At 53.7% G+C, this 24,071-nt stretch overlaps 9 protein-coding genes across 9 annotated transcripts; 7 read left to right on the forward strand and 2 right to left on the reverse strand.

Annotated features, from left to right (window-relative positions):
* The first annotated feature begins 79 nt into the window (after positions 1-79).
* On the forward strand, positions 80-1,000 carry ASPZODRAFT_1223765 (hypothetical protein). The gene is made up of 3 exons (XM_022721323.1): positions 80-271; positions 327-368; positions 442-1,000. The coding sequence occupies exons 1-3, from the start codon at positions 239-241 to the stop codon at positions 850-852; spliced, it is 486 nt and encodes a 161-aa protein (XP_022577642.1). The 5' UTR covers positions 80-238; the 3' UTR covers positions 853-1,000.
* Positions 825-1,113, forward strand: ASPZODRAFT_1223669 (hypothetical protein). Its single transcript, XM_022721322.1, has one exon. It carries the CDS (start codon positions 917-919, stop codon positions 1,076-1,078), a length of 162 nt encoding a protein of 53 aa, XP_022577643.1. The 5' UTR covers positions 825-916; the 3' UTR covers positions 1,079-1,113.
* A 704-nt stretch (positions 1,114-1,817) lies between these two features.
* ASPZODRAFT_124350 (hypothetical protein) lies at positions 1,818-4,129 on the forward strand. The gene is made up of 4 exons (XM_022721392.1): positions 1,818-1,909; positions 1,971-2,089; positions 2,187-3,191; positions 3,395-4,129. Exons 1-4 carry the CDS (start codon positions 1,836-1,838, stop codon positions 3,730-3,732), a joined length of 1,536 nt encoding a protein of 511 aa, XP_022577644.1. The 5' UTR covers positions 1,818-1,835; the 3' UTR covers positions 3,733-4,129.
* A 1,586-nt stretch (positions 4,130-5,715) lies between these two features.
* ASPZODRAFT_146426 (hypothetical protein) lies at positions 5,716-7,272 on the forward strand (the record flags this gene model as incomplete). The annotated part of the gene is made up of 1 exon (XM_022725180.1): positions 5,716-7,272. One exon carries the CDS (start codon positions 5,716-5,718, stop codon positions 7,270-7,272), a length of 1,557 nt encoding a protein of 518 aa, XP_022577645.1.
* A 1,546-nt stretch (positions 7,273-8,818) lies between these two features.
* On the forward strand, positions 8,819-10,263 carry ASPZODRAFT_136688 (hypothetical protein). Its single transcript, XM_022724111.1, has 3 exons — positions 8,819-9,194; positions 9,353-9,487; positions 9,547-10,263. Exons 1-3 carry the CDS (start codon positions 8,949-8,951, stop codon positions 9,823-9,825), a joined length of 660 nt encoding a protein of 219 aa, XP_022577646.1. The 5' UTR covers positions 8,819-8,948; the 3' UTR covers positions 9,826-10,263.
* Positions 10,080-12,476, reverse strand: ASPZODRAFT_136689 (hypothetical protein). The gene is made up of 4 exons (XM_022724112.1): positions 12,442-12,476; positions 12,229-12,366; positions 12,073-12,165; positions 10,080-12,006 (listed from the first exon to the last, which is right to left on the reverse strand). Exons 3-4 carry the CDS (start codon positions 12,157-12,159, stop codon positions 10,549-10,551), a joined length of 1,545 nt encoding a protein of 514 aa, XP_022577647.1. The 5' UTR covers positions 12,160-12,165; positions 12,229-12,366; positions 12,442-12,476; the 3' UTR covers positions 10,080-10,548.
* A 636-nt stretch (positions 12,477-13,112) lies between these two features.
* ASPZODRAFT_146429 (hypothetical protein) lies at positions 13,113-13,841 on the forward strand (the record flags this gene model as incomplete). Its single annotated transcript, XM_022725181.1, has 2 exons — positions 13,113-13,603; positions 13,691-13,841. The coding sequence occupies 2 exons, from the start codon at positions 13,113-13,115 to the stop codon at positions 13,839-13,841; spliced, it is 642 nt and encodes a 213-aa protein (XP_022577648.1).
* Positions 13,842-14,104: 263 nt separating this feature from the next.
* ASPZODRAFT_74944 (hypothetical protein) lies at positions 14,105-16,463 on the reverse strand (the record flags this gene model as incomplete). The annotated part of the gene is made up of 7 exons (XM_022730004.1): positions 14,105-14,755; positions 14,813-14,966; positions 15,025-15,103; positions 15,175-15,282; positions 15,348-15,404; positions 15,458-15,559; positions 15,626-16,463. The coding sequence occupies 7 exons, from the start codon at positions 16,461-16,463 to the stop codon at positions 14,105-14,107; spliced, it is 1,989 nt and encodes a 662-aa protein (XP_022577649.1).
* A 1,921-nt stretch (positions 16,464-18,384) lies between these two features.
* Positions 18,385-23,198, forward strand: ASPZODRAFT_74987 (hypothetical protein; the record flags this gene model as incomplete). Its single annotated transcript, XM_022730011.1, has 3 exons — positions 18,385-18,867; positions 18,948-22,171; positions 22,247-23,198. The coding sequence occupies 3 exons, from the start codon at positions 18,385-18,387 to the stop codon at positions 23,196-23,198; spliced, it is 4,659 nt and encodes a 1,552-aa protein (XP_022577650.1).
* Between the last annotated feature and the right edge of the window lie 873 nt (positions 23,199-24,071).

Raw genomic sequence — 24,071 nt, forward strand, 5'->3', positions numbered from 1 at the left:
AAGATATAGCCAAGTTTTGGGAAAAGAGAGAAGCAGCAGAGATAAAATGTTTGAAGCAAAATTAAGCCATGCTAGCAGATGCTTGTTGTCTCCTCCCAGACACACAGTTTGTTGCAATTCTGTAGAGTAAGTGCCAAGACCGCGTCACCTTCTGCCCGCTCACCTTTAGCTGTTACTGCCGGCAGCTTTCCCCCCTCACAGCAGACCTACACAGTATTCTTTGACAGACTTCTTCAAAATGGCGACTGATGTGGCTTTTGATACATCTATGGTAAGTAACTAGTATATGAGAATGTGTATTGTGAGCTGGGACTGACTGCTCCTAGGGCTCTTTCACAGTTGAGCTTTACAACGACCACGCGCCCAAGGTAAGCCTTTGATCGAACGGGAGGCGGGGGGTAGAGAGACAGCTCTTTGCTAATGAACCCGGTTTATTTCTAGACGTGCAAGAACTTTGCGACTCTTGCTCAGCGAGGGTACTACAACAACGTCATCTTCCACCGTATCATCCCGAATTTCATGGTCCAGACAGGTGATCCCACCGGGACGGGCAGAGGAGGATCATCGATCTACGGCGAGAAATTCGAAGACGAGATTCGCACGGATTTGAAGCACACCGGGGCGGGGATATTGAGCATGGCGAACAGCGGGCCGAACACCAACGGGAGCCAGTTCTTCGTCACCCTGGCACCTACGCCGTGGCTGGATGGGAAGCACACGATTTTCGGTAGAGTTAAGAGCGGGATGCGAGTGATCCAACGCATGGGACTGGTCAAGACCAACGGGGAGGACCGACCGATAGAGGAGGTCAAAATAATCCGAGCCAGAATCGTTGAGAACACTGAAGAGTGAAGTCTGACACCTGAAACGGTACTCCCCTTCAAAGCTACAGTCCCGGTTTCTGAAGACAGACGGCATGGGTTCAATAAAAATGAGCCAGATGTCTCAGGAAGCAGGAGAATACCCAGACATTATCGACCTGATAAGTCTTGCCTGGACTCGATCACTCCTGCTCTACGAAACATGTCCATCAGACGGATGGATGGCCTACACTCATCCAGAACACTCGTTCAAATGACGATGATGAACGTCTTCCGCGATGAGTTATGCAGATACCCGCACATGTAATATAGAAATGAATGTATCACTACAAACGAACCGCTTCCATCAGATGTCTCCATCCGGAGCAGCAGATACAGAGTGACGAATCGATTCTACCACTCCCATACAACGACAAGTCCAGTGAAGGCCTTATCTGAGAGGAAGACATGCTGTCACGAAGTGAAGGCAGCATGACTGTGCAGAGCACCGAGAGTGGCATGGAAAAGAAAAACTCGGATTGACGCATGAATTTTGGTTTTAAGAGATTTGCGTGTTCGGATCTAGCCGTATCTGGAAAGGTCCATAATCGAATCCTGTCCTGCAAATGAAGCTACTGAGGAGGACTGTCGAGTGTGTAGACTGTAGATTGAATCATCTCTGTTCTATGATTCTTACAATTAGCGTAGTCTCCGGCATCACTTCCCTTGACAACCTTTCCAAGCACCGTGGGCAGATGAAGACGCCCTTCGTTGACCACAGCACAGCAGTGAGACTGAGTGGGACAGGTCACGTGGAGCACTATTAGCGGGAAGCTCTTTTTTCTCGAGCGAAGCTGAGGAGCAACTTTTCTTTCCTTCTCTTGTACGCAGACTGTGCCCCAATGGCCAGGAAGTCCCTGTTATGAAAGGCGTTTCCTTGCTAGGCCCTGCTTGATATGATAGTTGCAGAAAGCCATTCCCGTCTTCGTTGGAAGAACAGCTGTTGACTGGTTTCACCCCCCCCTGCCATCCGGCATGGAGTCGCTCACCGAGACGCTGTGGGATGTGACCATCTCCGGAACTGGGCTGGCTCAGTCGCTTCTGGCGCTGTGAGTGGTGTTCCTTGCAACTCCCTCCGTCGCTCCCGGTTACTCATACGTGCTTGAAAAGAGCTCTGTCGAGGTCCGGTAAGAAGGTCCTGCACGTCGACAAGAACAAATACTATGGAGGCTCTGAGGCGGCTTTTAGTCTGCAGGAGGCCCAGGAATGGGTTGATCTAGTAAATGCAGGTGAGTTTCTACGAGGAAGGAAAAAAAAAACAGGAAAATAAGAAGAGGAAATCAAAAAATCAAAGGAAAGCCTCGCTAACTTCACTTGCCAAGTTAGAATCCAGCCAGATGCCCTTTGAAGATGCCCAGGTCTACATCCCGTCAGACTCTACTGAGACTGGTGTAGGAAGTTTGTCACCTTCTAGGGCCTATACACTCGCCCTCTCTCCCCAGCTGATCTATTCCCGTTCCCAGCTTTTGCCCACCCTAGTGTCCTCCAAAGTCTATCGACAGTTGGAGTTCCAGGCTGTTGGAAGCTGGTGGGTCCATGCACATGCAGGCGGTAGTCGTGACACCGACGCCGATGCATTGCGGGGTCTGTATCGCGTGCCAAGCAGCCGTGAGGATGTCTTTGCAGACGAGATGATCACCACCAAATCAAAGAGGACCTTGATGCGGTTCCTTCGTCACATTGGCAAGGCTCAGCAGGAAGATCAAGGGCCATCTGATGCGGAGGAGGAAGACCTGTCCATGTCTTTTCCTGAATATTTGACCTCCAGATTCCAGGTACCCGAGGAGCTTCATGAGCCCCTGCTCTCACTGTCGTTGTCTCAGGATGCCCCCCAACAAACACCGGCCAGTTTTGCCATTCCTCGGGTGAAGAGGCATCTGGCGTCGATCGGTGTCTTTGGAGCGGGATTTGGGAGCCTGCTGGCGAAGTGGGGCGGGGGTTCAGAGATCTCGCAAGTAGGCTGTCGCGCCTTGGCTGTCGGCGGAGGCGTATACGTCTTGAACACTGGCGTTCAGGCCATATCTAAGGTTGCCGACTTGGCACACTTGGCGGTAGAACTGTCGAATGGAGAGACCGTTACTAGCCGCCACGTCGTTGGCTCTCACTGGGATCTTCCCTCCCCGTCTACGCCAGACTGTCAGAAGGTGGCGCGGTCGATCACGATTGTGGCTTCTCCGCTGGACCATCTGTTCCCTGTTACTGCTGAGGGGAGCCCGATACCCTCGGGAGCAGTCGTTGTCTTCCCCGGCAGCGCTCTCGGTCAGGAAGGCGATCCACCCGTCTATCTCCTGGCGCATTCGAGCGAGACCGGGGAATGCCCACTTGGACAAAGTAAGTTTTCTATGATTTTTCTCTCTCGCTCTGCATCTCTTATGATTCCATTCCTACATGATGATCTTGTCAAACTTATCTACATTGCCTGTACATCATTGATGAAAACTACATCAACGACAACCTGATCGGGAAATTTTTTCTCTTGCTGCTTCTTTCTTAATCGACGCATCTTCACTGGGTCATGACTAATGATATGCCAGGTGTGATCTACGGCAGCGTAGCGATTCCCGGTCCACGAGGACATACCCTTCTGGAGTCTGCGGTGGAGAAGCTGGTGCATCCCGCGCGTATCCTGTGGTCCCTGCGATATACGCAGCTGGGCCGAGCGAGTGCAGTCGACGATGCAGCACAAGCCGTGCAGAGCAGTGGTTTTGCCGAGAATGTCTTTTGCTTCCCCCCTCCCAGCCTCGACCTGGCGTTTGACGATGGGCTGATCGACCTGGTGCGAGCGGTGTGGCGGGGTGTGATGGGGGACGAGGCGCGGGACGAGGAGTTTCTGAACTTTGACGACCGCGAGGAACAGTTAGTAGATGCGTAGTCAAGAACATGAATATATTTGATTTATATCCAGCTGATGAATAAATTGTATATCGTAGCAACCATGTAACTATGTAAAACGGAATATGACCGATGTCTAAGACAAGCCGCCAAGAATAGATTGACCTGCCCTCGCCTCCTGTTGATCTATCCACATCACATGCAGTCTGCTATTCCGTCTAGCGAATAAACCTACTACATAGTTAGTACATAGTACATACTAGATGATAGGAGTCGGCCCGAAGGAATGTCAGCTCGGTTAATACGGACTCTTGAGCACGCGAGAACGAGGGGGGATGATGACTGACTACTTGCTTGCGTCTGCATCTAGGCAGCAGGTATAGATAAGCGAGTGAATAGAACTAGCCTCAAATAAATGTTGATCTAGTATAACCGAGATATACTCCGTACATTCATTCTACATTCATTATATAGTTAATCATATGCAAAGTATGTATGGAGTATGTAGATAGTGGCAATACGTCATCGATCTGCAGTCATGTTATACTACATAGGAGATGTATTTCATAGAAGGGTTCGCCAAGTCCACTTCTGTGCCAAGGTAAGCTTGTTTCATTTGCATTTCGAACTCGAGGAGCGTGCAAAGCAGAGGTTGGCATTGACACACGGCTCATGGTGGTTCTGCCTCTGGTGTGTGGTTCTTGGCGAGAGGCTGTGCTGTCGATCATTATATGCGTGGATCTGAGGGTTCCGAGGGAGAATGTAGATATTAAAGGTAGACTAGAGAGTAGCAGTAGAAGTAGATGTAGATGTAGAAGTAGAAGTATTGAGTAATAGGAGTAGAGTGAGAGTAGAGTCTATAGAGTAGGAGTAGAGTGAGAGTAGTACCAGGTACAGTGTATGACTTACTCTGTGGTCAACTGTACATGTACTACATACCCGGTACTTCGTAGTACACGCGGCCGTGGGGCGAACGACCCTCGGGTGCCAGGGGTCTTGTCGCACCAGTAAAGACTGGGGAGAATCATTTGAGAATTAATCTGAAACGATGTATTTACTGCAGAATGTTTGTAGTAGTGTAAGCATATGAGTTTACTCCGTAGTACTCTGCAGACGAGATGATCGTTAATGGTAGAAGAGGATACTGAATAGACAGAACTCAGGTAGTCAATACTCGGTCAATAGAATAATACCTAGCTATATTCTCGATCGACAGAACGTGGGTGCAGTTGTACAGACTTAGATACAACCCAGGGTCTGTACAGATTGGATACTCTTTTAAATAATAGTCCATCTGGAATATCGAGGATGATAACTGTCGGGTATTTTGTCTGCATTCCTCATCTCACAACTAGTCGCTTCTGGTATCACCAAATCAGGAGAACTCGCCGAGCAAAAATCGTTCAATTCCTCATCCCAAGATAATATCGCACCACTACTCGCCCGTAGACGATCAGATCCTCTTGTGCGTGTGTGCTTCGATCGACCCTTTTTTTGCTATTCTTTTCTCTCCACCAGGCCCGCTCCTGTCCGCCACTTTCAACTCTCTCCTCCTCCTCCTCCTCTTCTTCTTCTTCTTCCTCCCTGCTTTCTCCCTCCCCCAACTTTCTTCCCTCGCCACCACTCGAGACTCCTTGTCTGCCCTGGAGTGCGCTGCGACCGTGATCGTTGATCAGCTTTCTTCTTCTTTTTTCTTTTCTTCTTTTCTTCTTTTCTCCTCCATCAGTCTCTGTTTTATTGTCACTCCTACGTGTCGCTGGTCTCGACGCCAGCCTCTCGTTATTCTTCCTCACTCCTTTCCTTCGTCTCCGGCCAGCGGGGAAAAAAAAAAGCCACATCACAACCACGGTTCCTCTCGCCGACCGACCAGACCAGATCAACGTTTTCATTACGACGATTCTCGTCTAGACACTCACTGCAGCCTTCCACTCCTACCTACGATCCTGCTATACACCAAACACTCCTACAATCGTTGTTCATGTTTGAAAAACCGCCCTACCAGGCCGTCAACCTCCCCGTCAGGATGCCGTTGTTCAGGCTCAAGACGTTCTTCCCCCTGATAGCCATCTGCTGCATCGGTTTCTTCTTCTGGTGCATGGAACGCTTCGATCAGGCCGCCTTCCTGCGATTCAAACAACCCTCCGGTGCCTCCTCCGCTGCCGGTGGTCAGATCCGGCTTGCAGCCGGCCAGCAGCTCGCCAAACACTGTCCCGCCGATCCGGCCGTCGCCGCCCCCCTGCCCTTCAACGAATGGCTCAGCCGCAAGAACTACACCCGCGCCTACTTCCGCCCGCGCCATGTCGACTCGCAGACCACCTTCAGCTCGCTCGAGGACATCGATGGGCCCGTCCTGCCCCCCTTCACCACCCTGGAACGCGGCATGGTCGTCTCCGCCGAGAACGGCGATCACACCGTGCCCTGCCCGCGCGTCATCGATGTCGACGTCGCCGCCGACTCCGACATTGAGGAGACCTCCAAGCTGCTCTTCGGTCTGGCCACCACCGTCGACCGCCTCGACCGTCTGCTGCCCTCGCTTCTCTACTCCTACGGCGACAGCAAGGCCGGCATCGTCGTCCTCGTCCCCGACTCCGATGACGACACCGACGCCCAGGAACTCTACTTCCGCAGCCGCGGCCTCGACCTGCGCATCCGCAAGTCCCCCCTCGAGTTCACCGCCCGCTACTTCGGCCTCGTCGAGGCCTTTGCCGACATCATCCGCACCGAGCGCCCCTGGACCACCTGGGTCAGCTTCATCGACGACGACACCTTCTGGCCCTCCCTCGCCACCGTCGCCGAGGAGCTGAAGCTCTTCGACGTCAACAAGCGCCACTACATCGGCGCCCTGTCCGAGGCCAGCTGGCAGGTGCAGACCTTCGGCCACATCGCCTTTGGCGGCGCCGGCGTCTTCGTCTCCAAGCCCCTGCTCGACGTCCTCGACACCTACTACGACGAGTGCCAGTCCTGGGGCGAGCAGCCGGGCGACCAGAAGCTCGGCCAGTGCATCCAACGCTTCGGCGATGCCCCGCTCACCCTCTGGCCCTCGCTCTACCAGATGGACATGAAGGGCGAGATCGACGGTGTCTACGAGTCCGGCCGCAAGATCGAGTCGCTCCACCACTGGAACAGCTGGTACCTCCAGGACGTCGTCAAGATGAGCACCGTCGCCGCCGCCGCGGGCCGCCGCTCCGTCCTCCGCCGCTGGGTCTTTGACCAGCAGGAGATCCCCAACAACATCACAGGCAAATCCGTCCGCACCTTCTGGGTCATGACCAACGGCTACTCCCTCGTCAAGTACACCTACGGCGAGGACACCCCCAACGATGCCATCGACTTTGACCACACTGAGAAGACCTGGGAAGAGGATCCCCGCGGCTACGAGGACCGCCTGGGTCCTCTGCGCGACAAGGAGCAGGAAGGTGTCATCAAGGAGCGCTGGCTGCTCAAGGATGCCTACGTGGTCGGTCCCAACGTCCACCAGTTCTATACCCGGGACTACGAAGACGGCCGCAGTGTCATCGAGATTGTCTGGCTGGGGCCGGCGAACGGTGGAGGAGCCGGTGTTGGTGGTACCGCCAGTTAAAAAAAAAAAAAATAATAATGCAAAAAAAAGAGAAAAGAAGAGGACACACATACACACAAAAAAAAAACAAGACGACCTCAACCCGACTTATTTATACCTGCTACCACCGACAAGGCTGGCCCTTTGAACCTTTTTTTTACCCTTCATGCATATTCGTTGAGACCAGAACCAACGTCCACCCACCCAACCTGCTCCATTCAATTTCGGTCTGAATCTCATTGTCCGGCGTTACATTGGCGGGAATAATATCCGGGTGGTTCGAGCATCTCTTTTCTCGATTTTTGTTTGCTTCTTCCTTTTTTTTTCTTTCCTCTTTTCCTAATCTCTCACTATTCTATTTTATTCTCCTTTTTCTAAACTACTTCTCCTTCTCCTAAACTGGACGAGAAAGCCTACCTGATCTGCATCATTGTAAAAATAGACCTGCTTTGTCTGTTGCTGTTGCTGGGTGGTAGACCACACCACATGCTCTACCATCGTGTCTTTTCTTTTCTTTTTTTTTTCTCTCTGACTGTTCCGACTAACTGTTCTAACTGTTCTGGCTTACTGTTGTTGGTGATTAGCGCTCAGGCCTTGCTTTATGGTATGGGACATGTGATGACTGTTCTATTAGAAATAGATAGATCTATTAAGATTCAGGATGAGTAAGTGTAGTAGTGAGTATTATTATAATCATGTATGCCACAGCATGAGTTGTGATAGTTGTTGTAGGAAATTCTTGACGAGTACTACATACTTAGTATGGATTACATACGGAGTACTACGGAGTACTCCAAGGCTATAAAAAGCTCATAACTTGAACAGTAATATTCGATGTTTGATCAATTATTGATTTATAGTAGTACAAGTACTCCGTCAGTCCTACCGTAGGACTCAGGTATGTAGAAGAAGGTCCCTAGGTACCTAAGGTTTAGGTACTTTACGACCTCGTACTTTAGTATGTACTAGGTACTCCGTACTATAAATACGGCTGGACTCGGAGTAGCCGACCCCTGCTTACCGCGGAGCTAGTCTGACGATCGCTTGCCACCTATGCGGTCCAGAGGTTGTCACATTATTTGGACTCCATCAATAAATGATATTGCATTTCAATTATGTTGACTAGAATATAGTACAGTAGTACTACATGGTAATTGTTATCATCATTATTATTCCTACTACTACTACAACTACTACACTACACTACTACTACTATAGGTGGTTACTAGTTGGTACTAGTGGTAATGTGGTTCTGCTCGTACTAGTGGTAATAGCACTTCGTGACTGGCGTCGGCCGATAAGATTGGTCAGCGCCACGTCTAAGAACGCGCTGAGCTTGGCAAACATTGGTATTACACTTACAGTATAGGTACCTAGGTAGGTGTACTGTAATATACTAGGTAGTTTAGTAACAAACTATACTACTACTAGTACAGACTCGCCCGTAATGGTAATCGTCACATGACCCACCGCCTACCCTTCAAGTTTCTCGCACCCCCTCAACTCCCTCCCATTTTCTGACCTTACCCAAACCTGACTCTCACAAACGCGTTACTCGATTCGGTCACTGCCTCGCCCAAGCATCATTCCTCTTTAGGCACCTCAGAAGTGACACTCTGTGAGCTGCCTCTCGTCCGTTTCCCTCCTTCCACTCCACTGCCTTTTCTCTCGCTCTGCATCCCTCCAGCTTGCTCACCATGGCCGACATCACCGCCGTCGGAGACGAGAACCCTTCGCCCACTCAGGACGACCTGCAGCAGGCGGCCGGTAACGGCGCCCCCGACGTCCGCGGCCCCAAACGCTCTCGCCTCAGCGCCGACGACGATGACGACGACGAGGATAAGCCCGGCCGCGAGCGTAGAAAGATCGAGATCAAGTTCATCCAGGACAAGTCGCGTCGCCACATCACCTTCTCCAAGCGGAAGGCTGGCATCATGAAGAAGGTACGTCGCGCGTCTGGACGGTCCTCTCCCGTCCCTGGCACGTCTCGACCCCCACACACCAATCCACCTCCCCTCTCTTCCTACAACAATTGATATCATTTTTACTTTTTTTTTTCTTGAAACCCACAAAGATCATTAACTAATTAATTAATTGATAGGCCTACGAGCTCTCCGTCCTCACTGGCACCCAAGTCCTCCTGCTGGTCGTGTCCGAAACCGGACTCGTCTACACCTTCACCACCCCGAAACTCCAACCGTTAGTCACCAAGGCTGAGGGCAAGAATCTCATTCAGGTAGAGATAATCTTATGATATACATGATCTACGTTATTTTGGTGTTAATGCAATTCCAGGCCTGTCTGAATGCCCCCGACCCTGCGAGCGCCGAGAATGGCGTCGACGCGGCCGACGTGCCGGCCGAGACCCCAGAGGACGTCGGCCACAGCAGCGTGGCTGCGCAGCAGTCCAGCATCCCGCGCCCCGGTGGCATGCAGCCGGGCTACATGACACACGAGCAGCAGCAGCAGATGGCCTACTACCAGAACCTGCAGCAGCAACAGCAGGCTGGCGGACAGTACCCGGGCATGCCCGTGGGGAATCGCATGCCGCCTCAACATCAACCGACGGCATAAAAGAGTTGTGAAACGTCTACAACCCCCTCTGCGAGGTGGCTCTAGATAGGCCATTGCTCCATGCTTTTCTTCCATGATACCCCGATCTGAACATGCCCAATCCGATCAACTGCCTGCGGCTCGACTTGTGGATCCCAAAAGGAAAGAAAAAAAAAAGAAAAAACAGAAAAGAAGCGAATAAATGATAAGCAAATTCCAAACAAGAAAGACAAATTGAACAAAAGCACGTTGATTCAGAGACCGTACGAAATCGCAAATAGTCGGGAAACCAGGCTGGGCTTAATCCGGGTTTTGTTTTCCGTTCAGCATCTCCTAGACGACGGTGGAGGTGGCGGTGTTCAGGGTGTACTTGATTTCCGTGGCGAAGTGGTTATTCTCGATTTCTCTCTATTTTTTTTTTTCCTTTTCCTTTCTTATTTCCTCTCTTTCTTTTCCCCTATTTCTTCTTCCTAGTCATGTTATGTCAAAGTCGCGTCCCACGTCAAACTAATCCATGATTGAAATAACTTCAAGACTATATCATGAGTAGATTTTAGTTCTTACGAACACTTGTAGTACAGAGGAACGAGGAGATTCATAAGGAGCTGTCTGTGTTTGTGTCTGATCCAATGGACTTAGCAATACAAGAATGGGGACCCAGGTAGTTATGTTATATATTAAATGTGGACATGATTTCTATTCCTATCGAATCGGGATCTTGGGTTCCGCCTTGGCCTCCGTCAATCACTGGTTGTAGGGCCCGCCGCCCATCCACCGCTGAAAATACCAGAGTCCACGCCGGAAGAGATTGGAGCGGGGGGAAGTAGTAGGAGGAGTAGTAGGAATAGGCTGGGAGCGAGGAGAAGCAGTATCGTGACGACGAGGACGGTGTTCGGTTGAGATGGCCCCATATGAGATTGTGGTGGATGATGAAGCGAGGAGAGATCTCCTGGGTGGTGGTGAGGCCGTGGATGCGGTTGAGATTGGGAGAGAGGTCCGTCGCCAGTTTGGCACGCGTCTAGACCGAGACCCCCACGTTTGGCTTGAACGGAGGCTTCGCCGGCCGGCGAGCAGGCGGGGGGGAAAAAACGGACTGCTCTTGCTGCGGGGGCGATATGCGGGGGCGGATTTGAAACGAGACGAGTCGCTTCTATAGAGATTATCTTCGTCCTCGGCTTCGGCTTCGTCGTCGCCGTCGTCGTCGTCGTCGTCGAGTTCGGCCCAGATGGAGGCCGAGCTCGGGAGACTGGGGGTCCGCTCGTGAGATCGCCTGCGTCTCTCGAGGAGGGGTTCGTATTCGCCCAGTAGCCGGGCGGCCTCGGCGCTTTCCAAATCCAGGGTGCGGTTCGTCATTCTATCTGGTGAAGGCGGGTGGTGGTGGAGGTGTTCATCCATCACGCCGCCAATCCCTGGGCCTAATCCCGTCTGCGAGGGTGCCGTGGCGGTGACCCCAGCGTGGCTGTCGATGTCTTCCAGTCGCCAGGAGAGGCAGAGCACGCCGCTGAGGAGGATGATGGTACCCAGGGCGATGAGACCGGCGTGCATGGCGGAGAGCTGGCCGACCTGGCGAAAGTAAATCAAGCCATCGAGAATGGCGATGATGTTGTAGATGCAGAAGACAAACGGGTACAGCACGCTGGTGCTGCACAGCTTGAGGCCGCGGTGCAGGTAGAAGAGCTGCGTGAGAGCGAGGACGATCATGCCCAGCAGGATCACCCATGACTGCCACCGGTTGAACTGATTGACGCGGTCCACGACGGTTCGCACGACGAGCTCCACGGCCGATTTAGCTAGCAACAGGGAGTGCGCCGAGAGAATGCCGCTGACAAGGCCGAAGCACATGCCGCAGAAGAGCCGCACACGCGCCTGCCCCTTGGGCGTGTACGGCGCTTGCAGGGGCGAGAGGAGACGCAGCGGCCGCGGCTTCAGGCGCAGGTACGGAGATGAAAGCGACCTGAGAGCTCGCGACACGGACAGGATCACCAGGACGATCACCACCGTTCCAGCCATCCACAGAATGAACGGCCGGCGCTTTAGCAGCTCGAGCAGCTGGTCCAGAGTATGTGCAGGCTCACCGATGGCCCCAAACGTGGCGATGAGCACCGCGCCCATGCACACCAGTATTGTTCCGAAGAGCGAGTATCTCGTAAAGGGTTCGCCGAGAATGAGCGTTGCAAATATCGTGTTGAAGACCAGGCCGGACTGTGGTTTTTTGTCTGTCAGAGAGAAGAAGACCACAAATCTAGCCATTCACAAGGCAATACTCACGGCTTGCAGAGTCGAGAGAACAGGCAGTGGTAGCGTCGTGATCTGGATCGTGCTGCCGACGATGTTCGAGACCACGAACATCAGCATCCCCAGCTGTCCAAGTCAACATATGCTGCTATTAGGAACCCTCCCCCTTCCCGTCCCCCCTAGCCTTACCTGCCATCTTCGACGCTTGTACGGTGGTCGACGGAGATCATACGGATGCTTTTCATCCTCGAGAATATGCGACTTGCGCTGCAACGTCAGTCCGATCGCCTGCAGACTGGTCGAGATCACCCCAACAACGACCCCGATCTAAGGAGATAATTCAGTATAGATTCACATGAGAAAAAAAACAAAAAAAAACAGAATAATGTAGATAAAACATACTGCCACACTACCCTGCGGCGACAAGTCACCCAGAGTACCCATCTGGAGAAGACCAGCGCATTGGTCTGCAGACGGTGAAGGTGGTAGACAGGCAGCTGGTCAGAACGTCAACGAGCTGTGTTCGAGCACGCCGGCGCCATACTATTAATACAGAAGAAGAGAGAGACACGAAACGGCAAAAGAGATAGAGAGAGGAAGAGACCGGTAGGGAAATGAGTATAGATTTGTCTGAAGGAGGGACGGCGGGGAGACAAGACTCGATTGTTTAGAAACGGAGGTCTGGTCTGGTCTGGTCTTTGAACCCCCCAAAGTTCCCGCCAAGTCACGGATCCGTGGCCGGAGCTTCAAGCAACCACCTCACCTGCAACACTTTACGCTGTGCCAGATTGCAGCACCCCCCCGTGAACCGGTAAGTTATCATGGTGTTGTTATTGACGAGTAGTTTGGAAATACACGAGACATTATCCGTGAGTGAGTGAAGAGAAGCTGACTTGGTGGCCAGGTTATATTACGTACCCCCCCCCTCCGTTCGTATCGAGACAACCGCCAGAATGTCGCAAAGCCATGCCCTTTCAGACGATCAGGTAGAGCATTTTCCGTGGACTATATGTGTGATGGTAAAAGGCTGATTCAGACCGAATACGTCTTAGGTGGCGGGCGAGCTCCGCAAGATGACGGCGTTTATCCGGCAAGAAGCGCTGGAGAAGGCGCGGGAGATCCAACTCAAGGCCGACGAGGAGTTTGCGATTGAGAAGTCGAAGCTGGTGCGGCAGGAGACGGCGGCGATCGACACCCTGTACGAGAAGAAGTTTAAGCAGGCCGCCATGTCGCAGCAGATCACACGGTCGACGCTGGCCAACAAGACCCGCCTGCGCGTGCTGTCGGCGCGCCAGACCCTGCTCGACGAGCTGTTCCAGCGGGCGCGCGAGCAGATCACCGGCGTCGCGGCGGGTGATGCCAAGAAGTACGATGCTGTCCTGCGCGGGTTGGTCCTCGAGGGCCTCTACGCCCTCAACGAAGACAAGATTGCCGTCCGCGCGCGCAAGAAGGACTACGAGGCCGTCAGGGCCGCCATCGTCGAGGCCGCTACCGAGTTTAAAGACCATGTCGGTAGGGAGGTCGTCGTGGAGATTGATGAGTCGGAGCCACTCCCGGAGGACTCGTAAGATCTACCTTGTTTTCTTTTTGTTTTCTTTTTTTTTTTTTTGTATCTCTTTCTTTTCTGTAAAGAATGCTTGCTAATTGACAGTGCTGGCGGTGTTTCCATCCTAGGCAGCCAAGGAAAGATCGAAATCAACAACACCTTCGAGGAGCGGCTGCGGTTGCTGGAGATCGATGCCCTCCCCGCCGTGCGAGAGACTCTCTTCGGCAAGAACGTCAACCGCAAATTCTACGATTGAGGAGAGACGCTCGTATATCCTGCGTATTCTGTTTTTTCCCTTTGCTGGCGATGTTTCCTACCGTGTCATTCCTTGCAATCTTCGATTCGCATAGAGCAGTATCGTATAGTTACCAGGCTGGTTCGGCTGAATCCTGTTTATATCATTAAATCTATACAAATTCCGTAACTATCTCGTTATTTATATCATTCAAGTGTGTGGGTGACGTTGCTGTCCCCGTTCATGGCGTAATCCAAATGCGTCCCAAGTGTCTCGGGATCTATTCAAGATGGGTCGTGAGGTCGAATTGCAATCTCCGCTTTGGTACGCCCTTTTGTAAACTGGGCGAAAGCAGCCCGGCTTTTCTCGATATCCTCCCAGTCCTGGTCATTTTTCGGTCCAAACAGGGTCTTTTTCGGTGGCGGCTTCGACCGAATGGAGTACACAGTCCGGTAGTGCAGAGCCTCGAGGGCCTCTTTGGCCTGCGTGCGGCGGAGGTGCGAGGCCCCCGAGTCCGCGATGGAGGTGAAGATCTTCTTGATTCGGTCGGCCAGAGCGTCGACTGCAGCGTTATACTCGCGGTTGGTTTCGCCTTCTGCCCCCGCTCTCAGTTTGGCCCAGCTTGAGTCGATGGCGATATTGAGCAGGACGGTGATGGCGCCCAGCTCACCAAAATCATACTCGCCCTGGTCCTTGGCTTTGAAGGCCTTGACATCGAACCGTTTCTCTTTCAGCACGGCAGTGATTCGGTTCAAATCAAGAACGGCCTCCGGCGCCTCGGTGAGGGGCGCCGGATCGCGGAGAAGGAAGGAGACGGCAAGACGGCACCGTAATAGGGCGATCCAGTCGGACGTCGGCAGAATGTGGCGGAGCAAGCGAGCTTGGAATTCTGCGTCGTTGACAGTATCATAGACTGCCTGCGAGATCTGCCGCGCCTGCTTTTGTCAGCGGTCATGGTTGGTAGAGGGAGGGATACTATAGGAGAGAATCACCATATTTTCTGCGTCTGGCTTGAGCCCGCTTTCTAACAAGGCGGTGATGGTTCCTTCGAGCTCAGAACATACAATGCTGTTGCTAGTGATGGATATGTCGATAGCCAGTCGAAAGAGGATAAGTAAGATATGGACTCGAGTCCGGCGGGCGAATCTGGGTAGGCAGGTCAGATTTGATGATACCAACGCAAAGGAAAGGAAGGCCAGCTCACCGATCGGCAGTACCGCGGAGAAGATCCAAGGAAGATAGTAGCAATGATTGGGTTTGGAATTCCTTGTGGCCGAGACTTCCTATAGCATGGCCAGGAACAGTTAAAACCCACTGTGACATGGTCGACGACGACAGTTCATGGGATGCCTACCTGTCTCTGACGAAGCTGGAATTAACGGCTTGGAAAGGTCGAGGGAGTCAGAAGTTGCACCAAGAGTTTCGAAGAGGGTATCGATATGTTTCGGTAGGATCAGCGAGGCTACGCGCGATGGGTTTACGCTCTGATCTGGGTGAGCTGGAGTGATCGACGTGGAAACTGCCCACTAACCTTAAACGCCCGGCAATAGGCATGCCTCAGGTCATCACGCTGTTCGGAGGAAGCTGGAGACGGTTGGTACTTAAATCCATAGCAGAGCCAGGCATTCGGAACGAACCAGACTGAAATATCCAGAGGACCACCTCTTCGGGTAGCATATGTCTTGCCAATGCGACGTCAAGGGTGCCGGACTGAAACGCTCGTGCGCGGGTGGTCGGGTCTAGAAGGCAATCAGTACAGGGAGACAAGGGACCCCCCTCTATACGGGGCTGGAATCCACACAAACCTCGCAGAACGGCTTCGTATGTCCTCGCAGAGACCTTGGAAGCGGGGAACTTGGGCGGGAGCGGGTGGGACGGCGACGACGACGATACGCCCTGCTTGAAGAAGTACCACGCCTTGTCTTGGTCTAGGGCCTCTGTTCGTCGGACTGCATGGAGCAGACGCTGGATATCTGAGGCATCGTCGTTCTTGTCGCCCGTTCCCAACGCCGACGCCAACAGGGTCTCGCGCAGACGCCCACCGTTTTCTCTGGCAGCGGCGCTCTCCTTCTCGGCGGCATCGTACGCAGCTCTGACCTTGGAAACCCCGGCCTCGGTCTCGTTATCGTCTACCGTGTGGGTGACGAGAGAGTCGAGGGTGAATTTGTATTTCGGCAGTTTATCGATGCTGGAGCTTGAGAATTTGGAGGGTTTCCCCGTCTTTCTGGGAGGCATCTCTTCTTCCTTTTCCTGCTGCACTTTAGTAGTAGTGGAAGTAGCAGTAGTATCAAGGATTCTGAACAGATCTTCAGGGTCTTCTAGCGATTCGGCGTCGGTGTATTCTCCGTCAGAACTGATGACGACCTCCCTGCCGTTCCTGACTACCCGTTGGGAGAGGGAGGTGCTTCCATCAAAGGAAGACCGCCCCGCAAAGCTGCTTCCAACGGGAAGGCTTGACTGGCGAGACGCTGAGCCCACTGAGTCTGCAAAGGAGGCAAACAAAGGCGTTGGCTTTGTCTGCGGCAAGGCCTCCGACTCTGCACGCCTCACCTGGCAGTCCTCCGTCGTCTCCTCATCTGGGTCTCGGACAGCGGAAAAGTCGGGCCTTTTGAAGTAGTCTGTGATATTGCGGGACTTGGACATGAGGGGCCGGCTGCACAGACAGACCTGACAATCCTGACAGTGACGACCTGCCAGCCCTGCTCGAGATGTCGTTGATTCTTTGTTCTGTCTCCGCACGACACGACGCGAACGACGCGCGGATCACGATATCACGTGACCCCTTTAATTACCCTTAATTCCTGATTCCCTGCCGGAGGATTTTGTATCTTCCGCCAGAGTCTACTCCGGAGTACAGACAGGTCACTGATAAACTGATATTTCCGCCATAACTTGACTAGTCAAGCATGCTCATATGTCGTATTACCAACTAACTAGGTACCTGGCAGCCTGACGTAGGCTACTGTGTCCACCAGAAGCGCCCCATCGATCTTACGCAAGAGAGCCACAGGGGAGATTAAGTTGCTCCATAAATCCCGGTACTCAATTGAGTACGGAGTCTACGGAGTCCACGCAGTAGTACGACTGCTGAAGAGCATGAAGGAAATGTTATTCTGTCAGCTATGACTAATTACCTCGGTAGTTCCTAATAACTAAATCAAGAGTACTACATAGTGCTGAATAATGGTCATTAATGCCGAGCATCCAAACTCCGTATTCCGTACTCCGTCCCTATCCTCCGTATACTCCGAGGTACCTACTGCATAGTGGTATATTCCGTAGGTATATTCCGTACTCCGTACTCCGTACTAAAGCTCGTGCTCGACAAGCGCAGTGGATCCTCCGGTATTAATCAATAATAATGATAATGCATGAAAATCACCTGTCAGACGGCCGTTTCAGACTGACGGTTTAAACTGTGGAGGACGCGTGAAACTAGTACGGAGTACCTACGCATTAACAGGTACCTAAGTTACTACCTAGTAGTTTATAGTTATGTATACCTATGTACATAAGAATCCTGTATATAACATAGAGGATAGCAATACAATTAGATAATTCTACTTTTATTGGAACTCAAATAGTCCAGAATACCACTGATTCTCCTTGCCACCCTCCAAAAATTCTGGCGATCCAAACAATGTCCTGAGGCTGGAATCTCTAAGTGCATTCCGGTATTAATACAATACCTGACATAAGTTACTAGGTAGTTACTAACCCAGGTACCTAGGTAAGGTACTCTCTCCTCTATCTAGGTACACCGTCTACTCCTCTATTATGCTACTAATAAATCATAAGAAAATTATCATACCCAAGTCATATTTAAAAACATCATAAACGCCTTATCTACTAACCAATCTTTGTGGCCACTGAAGGTATACACGGTGTAATATACCGCTGTAAGGGAATTACCAGTGCCCAGCAACGGACGGTAACTTAACCGCAGTTCTGAATAATCGCTCCCTCCCTCCAGCCTCTGTCAGGCTCTCCATCCCGACTCGACTCTCCCCTCACATCTCACATCTCACCTCTCTCTCTCTCTCTCTCTCTCTCTCTCTCTCTCTTCGACTCCTTCTTGGGGCCTGCTCGTGTTTCCCCCTTCTTTCTGCTGCTTCTCCCCCAATGCTCAACGCCCCTCGCGGGTCTTGCTGTCGCTCTTTTTTCCCCTGCCTTCCCGCTTACCAAACAATACCTAAACTAATCGCCTTCGGTCGCCGGTCGCCCTCTTGTCCGCCTCCTCCCAGAGCGGATCGCCCGGATCTATCCCCCAGCAATCTGTCCGACTTCCCATCCATGTGCATTTATTACTGAGCAGCGAATATAATCTCCCCCCCCCCCCCTCCTGCTCCTCCTCCTTCTCCCCCCTTTCGCTTCTTGCAACCGGCTTCGACTGTCGTCGGTTTTGTCGGTGCGCCCGTCGCCTCCCTGGAGCGGATGGTCTCCCTCTTCTGTCCACGTCTAAGAGAAAAAATAAAAAGACCACCACCTTCTTCTTCTACACCACTGTTATCTTCACCAGTGTCTTCATCGGTGCCCTCCCCGCACGGGCCCGTTGGCAGGCTAAATGACTTCGATACGATTTGACGCAGCGGAAGAAGCGCCGGGCAACGAGGTTCAGGAGACAAACAGTCGGGTTTCGAAGCCGACGAAACGACAACGATGGGCGACACAGCGCGAGTCGGGCGCCGGGGGCGTGCGGAAACGTGTCTCGATCATCGATCGCTTCCATAAGCGCTCGGAGATCAAGGAGGAGAAACGCCAGTCGGGCGCCAGCTTCATCCCCTCCCTACAAGCCTCGGAACCTGCGTCGGGCAAGGAGCAGAAGGAGCAGCAGCAGCAGCAGCAGCAGCCGCAGAACCGCACCATCTACTTCAATACCCCCGTCCCGGAGTCGGAGCGCGACGAGGAGGGTCATCTCTTGGCTGTCTATCCCCGAAACAAGATTCGTACTGCCAAATATACCCCCTTGAGTTTCATTCCCAAGAATATCTGGCTCCAGTTCCACAATATCGCCAACGACTACTTCCTGTTTGTCATCATTCTCAACGTATGTTGATGATGGGATGCAAATGCAATGCAATGCAATGCACCGATCCTCCCTGAAGACGATATGCTAACTCTTGCTAGTTCTTTCCCATATTCGGTGCAAATAATCCGGGTTTGAACGCCGTCCCGCTGATCGTGATCATCACCGCTACCGCCATCAAGGATGCCATCGAGGATTGGCGCCGCACCGTCCTCGATAACGAGCTGAACAACTCCCCCGTCTACCGCTTGATGAGCTGGCACAACGTGAATTCCGTCGGCGATGAGATCTCGGCCTGGCGCCGCTTCAAAAAGGCCTGTACCCACTCCGCCATCTACGTCTATAAGCAGATCGCCTCCCTCACGGGCAAGGGGAAGACCTTGCCCGCCACCATCGAAGATGAACGTCGCGCCTCCTTCATGACCACCGTCACTCCACGCACCTCGGTCGCCTATTCCAACCGTGCCTCCATGTTCTCCCACCGCGGTGGTGGTGGTGGTGGTGGTGGTGTCGACCCCAACGAAGGCGCCATCCAGATGACCCCCGTGCCCTCCCCCAACCCGGAGGTCCGCGAAAGTTGGCCCCTCCCTGACGACGGGATAGTGCCGCAGCCTCGACCCGACGATAATAACAAGCCCGCCGCCACCGCTGCCGCCCGGGCCAGCACCATGTTTCCACAGGTCTCCCCCGGCAGCATCCTCGACCGCTCGAAGCAGACCTCTGGAACGGCCCGCTTCAAGCGCGACTTTTGGAAGAACATCGAGGTCGGTGATTTCGTGCGGATCTACAGCGGCGACCAGATCCCCGCGGATATCGTCATCATGTCAACCTCCGACCCGGACGGCGCCTGTTACGTCGAGACCAAGAATCTCGACGGTGAGACCAACCTCAAGGTCCGCCAGGCCCTCAACTGCAGCCGCCCGGTCCGACACGCGCGGGACTGTGAAAAGACCGAGTTCACCATCGACAGCGAGGCGCCCCATCCCAACCTCTACTCGTACAACGGCGCCATTCGCTGGGAACAGGCCGACTACCCCGACGGGCCCCGCAAGGATCGCGTCGAGCCCATCTCCATCAACAACCTGCTGCTCCGCGGTTGCTCCCTGCGCAATACCGAGTGGGTCCTCGGCGTCGTCGTCTTCACCGGCGTCGAGACCAAGATCATGCTCAACTCGGGGGAGACCCCGACCAAGAGGGCCCGCCTCTTCACCGACATGGTCAAGAATGTCATCTACAACTTCATCATCCTGTTCCTCATGTGTCTGGTCTCCGGCATCATCAACGGGGTCTCCTGGGGCAACAAGGAGGCCTCGCTCGACTTCTTCGACTTTGGCTCCTATGGCGGCACCCCGCCCGTGACCGGTGTCGTCACCTTCTGGGTGGCCGTCATCCTCTTCCAGAACTTGGTGCCCATCTCCCTCTTCATCTCCCTCGAGATCGTCCGCACTGTGCAGGCCATCTTCATCCACAGCGACGTTCACATGTACTACGAGAAGCTGGGCATCGCCTGTGTGCCCAAGACCTGGAACATCTCCGACGACGTCGGCCAGATCGAGTACATCTTCTCCGACAAGACGGGAACCCTGACCCAGAACGTCATGGAATTCAAAAAGTGCACCATCAACGGCGTCTCCTACGGCGAGGCCTACACCGAAGCCCAGTTGGGCATGCAGCGCCGCGCGGGCATCAACGTCGACGAAGAGGCCGCCCGCGCCGCCGAGCAGATCCGCGTCAGTCGCATCCGGATGCTCGAGCTCCTCCGCGAGATGCACAACAACCCTTACCTTCACGATGACAAGCTGACCTTTGTCTCCCCCGACATGATCTCCGACATGGGCGGCCGAACCGGTGAGGCCCAGCAGGCCGCCATCGAGCATTTCATGCTGGCCCTGGCCGTCTGCCACACCGTCATCACCGAACATACCCCGGGCGACCCCCCGCAGATCGAGTTCAAGGCCCAATCGCCCGACGAGGCGGCCCTGGTCGCCACGGCCCGCGACTGCGGCTTCACCGTCCTGGGCCGGAGCGGGGATGACCTGACGGTGAACGTGCTGGGCCAGGAACGGACCTACACCGTGCTCAACACCCTCGAGTTCAACTCCTCACGGAAGCGCATGAGCGCCATCATCCGCATGCCCGACGGCTCCATCCGCCTGTTCTGCAAGGGTGCCGACAGCGTGATCTACTCGCGGCTGGCCCGGGGCCAGCAGCAGGAGCTGCGCAAGTCCACCGCCGATCACCTGGAGATGTTTGCCCGCGAGGGCCTCCGGACCCTGTGCATCGCCGATCGCGAACTCAGCGAGGAGTACTACCAGACGTGGAGCCGCGAGCACGACGTGGCTGCTGCCGCCATCTCCGAGCGCGAGGAGAAGCTCGAGAAGGTGGCCAGCGAGATCGAGCAGGAGCTCAACCTGCTCGGTGGCACCGCCATCGAGGACCGACTCCAGGATGGGGTGCCGGACACCATCTCCCTGCTGGCGGACGCCGGCATCAAGCTCTGGGTCTTGACGGGCGACAAGGTGGAGACCGCCATCAACATCGGCTTTTCCTGCAACCTGCTCACCAACGACATGGAACTGCTCGTCTTCAACGTGCCCGAGAACGAGCTGGATCTGGCGGAGAACGAGCTGGACAAGAACCTGCAGATATTTGGCCTGACGGGCTCGGACGAGGAACTGATCGCCGCGCGCAAGGACCACACCGCGCCCGCCCCGACGCACGCGGTGGTCATCGACGGCGATACGCTCAAGCTGATGCTCAGCGACAAGCTGAAACAGAAGTTCCTCCTCCTGTGCAAGCAGTGCAAATCTGTCCTGTGTTGCCGGGTCAGTCCCGCGCAAAAGGCCGCCGTGGTCAACATGGTCCGCAACGGGCTCAACATCATGGCCCTGTCCATCGGCGATGGCGCCAACGACGTCGCCATGATCCAGGAGGCCGATGTCGGCGTCGGCATTGCAGGCGAGGAGGGCCGTCAGGCCGTCATGTCCTCCGATTATGCCATCGGCCAATTCCGCTTCCTCCAACGCCTCGTCCTCGTGCATGGCCGCTGGTCCTACCGCCGTCTGGGTGAGACCATCGCCAACTTCTTCTACAAGAACTTGGTCTGGACCTTTGCCCTCTTCTGGTACTCCATCTACAACAACTTTGACGGCTCCTACCTGTTTGACTACACCTACATTGTTCTCGTCAATCTGGCCTTTACCTCTCTGCCGGTCATCTTCATGGGCATCTTTGACCAGGATGTCGACGACAAGGTCTCCCTGGCCGTCCCGCAATTGTACATGCGTGGCATTGAACGGAAAGAATGGTCTCAACTGAAGTTTTGGTATGCTTGATTCCCTTGAATTCTCCGTCTCTCTTTGCTTTTTTTTTTTTTTTTCTAACTTTCTTTTTCTTTCAGGCTGTACATGGGCGATGGTCTTTACCAGTCAGCAATCTGCTTCTTTATGCCGTATCTCCTGTATTCGCCCGCGAATTTTATCGATCCCAATGGGAGAGATCTCGGTGACCGCAACCGCATGGGTGTGTTGGTTGCGACATGTGCCATCATTGCCAGCAACACGTACGTCCTGTTCAACATGTACCGGTGGGATTGGTTGTCGGTCTTGATCAACGCCATCAGCTCGCTGCTGGTCTTCTTCTGGACGGGTGTGTACACCTGCTTCACTTCTTCGGGCCAGTTCTACCAGGCCGCGCCGCAGGTCTACGGCGCGCTCTCCTTCTGGGCCGTGCTTTTGGTGACGGTGGCGATCTGCCTGCTCCCTCGTTTCTTCATCAAGTCCGTCCAGAAGGTCTACTTCCCCCGCGATGTGGACATCATCCGCGAGCTGGTCAGCCTCGGCCACTTCAAGCATCTCGACCGGTTTGAGGCCTACGTCCCGCCGAATGCCGGGGTCACCGGCGTCACGGGGGCCAACAACCGCGGCGTGAATGGCCTGAGCGGCGACTCGGCCACCTCCTCGTCCGATATGGGGAAACCTATCGAGCAGCCCCCCATCAAACGGGACCACCCGGCGCTCTCGGAAGAGGAACGGCCCATCTACCCGCCTTCGGTCGCCCCGACGGCCAACACGCACAACCAACGGAGCCAGAACGGCAGCAACGGCACCAACTACACCAGCAGCTTCGATATGAACCGCCATCCGCGGCCGCAGTCGATCGAGTTCGCGCGGGCGTCGTACGACCGACCGCGTCCGTCGATGGACCGGGCCCGCCAGAGCTTCGAGGCCAGCAACGACTTCACCTCGGCCGCCATGCTGAGTCGCATCGAATCCTCGCACACCAACCCTCAACCGCCGACTAGTCCGCACGGCCCGCTCAGGGGTCACCGCGACCCTATCGCCGTTCCGTAAAGGAGGGTGGAAAAGAAGCGATGTTTCCCTCTCTCTCTCTCTCTCTCTCTCTCCCATGCTTGTTGATGACTCCCAATGTCTTAGGTACCTAAACATTTTATCTGGATATTTTTCTCCTTCTCCCACCGGTCTGTTGTCGCTGAACCGGAACTTCCCTTCCCGTTTGACTTGTCCTTGTTTGCCTGCTTGTTTTACTATTCCCCGATAGAGAGTGTCTTCTGTTTGTTTGTTTTTTTCCTCCCTGCATGCTACCTAATTCGACCCTCCCCCCCTCCCCCATTCTAGCTCGCCCTACTAATCATAAGGCTTCCGCTACCATGACCGGAATTTTTTCCTTTCGACCTGTTCTTATACTCCGTACTGGCCCTCTACCACTGCCGGGGGCCGGTGCGTGTTTGTTTTCTTTGTACAGAAGCGCGCTTGTCGCCGTCCTTCCGTCAGGTTTTTCTCCTGCAGGCATCCTTCTTTTCCTTTCTTTTTCTCCTGGTTTTTTTTTTTTTTTTTTTTTTTTTTTTTTCATCTGTCTGCTGTTCCTCGCCAATCTAGTGTATAGAGCTGTCCCTGTCGAGAAGAGCCTCTCAAAAGCAGCATCGGAGGTGTCCATGCCATTTATGTATCTTAGCAAGACCGACGAAAGTCAATGAATTCAAATAATAGTAGTTCTGCCTTGTAGAGTATTTCTAGAAGAGTACTGTAGTTGTCTATAAAGAGGGAGCATATATACAAAGATGACTAAGAACTCGTATGACTAAGCATCATGACTAAGCATTTACGCGCTGCGCGTAAAGTGGCGGCGCAGTGTCTCACCGCCCCGCCATCCACCAATCATATATCACAGGTCCTCATTCGCGGTTGTTTCGTTCCTGCCCTTTT

Source organism: Penicilliopsis zonata, assembly GCF_001890105.1.
Source record: "Penicilliopsis zonata CBS 506.65 unplaced genomic scaffold ASPZOscaffold_21, whole genome shotgun sequence".
NCBI classification, from domain to species: domain Eukaryota; kingdom Fungi; phylum Ascomycota; class Eurotiomycetes; order Eurotiales; family Aspergillaceae; genus Penicilliopsis; species Penicilliopsis zonata.

Coding starts and splice junctions, on each gene's coding strand:
- ASPZODRAFT_1223669 (XM_022721322.1), top strand. CDS start 917: ATGGGTTCAATAAAAATGAGCCAGATGTCTCAGGAAGCAGGAGAATAC.
- ASPZODRAFT_136688 (XM_022724111.1), top strand. CDS start 8,949: ATGGCCGACATCACCGCCGTCGGAGACGAGAACCCTTCGCCCACTCAG. Junction 9,195..9,352: donor AGGCTGGCATCATGAAGAAG/GTACGTCGCGCG, acceptor ATTAATTGATAG/GCCTACGAGCTCTCCGTCCT. Junction 9,488..9,546: donor AGGGCAAGAATCTCATTCAG/GTAGAGATAATC, acceptor ATGCAATTCCAG/GCCTGTCTGAATGCCCCCGA.
- ASPZODRAFT_1223765 (XM_022721323.1), top strand. CDS start 239: ATGGCGACTGATGTGGCTTTTGATACATCTATG. Junction 272..326: donor TGGCTTTTGATACATCTATG/GTAAGTAACTAG, acceptor GACTGCTCCTAG/GGCTCTTTCACAGTTGAGCT. Junction 369..441: donor ACAACGACCACGCGCCCAAG/GTAAGCCTTTGA, acceptor GTTTATTTCTAG/ACGTGCAAGAACTTTGCGAC.
- ASPZODRAFT_136689 (XM_022724112.1), bottom strand. CDS start 12,159: ATGCTGATGTTCGTGGTCTCGAACATCGTCGGCAGCACGATCCAGATC. Junction 12,007..12,072: donor TTCTCTCGACTCTGCAAGCC/GTGAGTATTGCC, acceptor AAAAAACCACAG/TCCGGCCTGGTCTTCAACAC.
- ASPZODRAFT_124350 (XM_022721392.1), top strand. CDS start 1,836: ATGGAGTCGCTCACCGAGACGCTGTGGGATGTGACCATCTCCGGAACT. Junction 1,910..1,970: donor GCTCAGTCGCTTCTGGCGCT/GTGAGTGGTGTT, acceptor GTGCTTGAAAAG/AGCTCTGTCGAGGTCCGGTA. Junction 3,192..3,394: donor GGAATGCCCACTTGGACAAA/GTAAGTTTTCTA, acceptor ATGATATGCCAG/GTGTGATCTACGGCAGCGTA.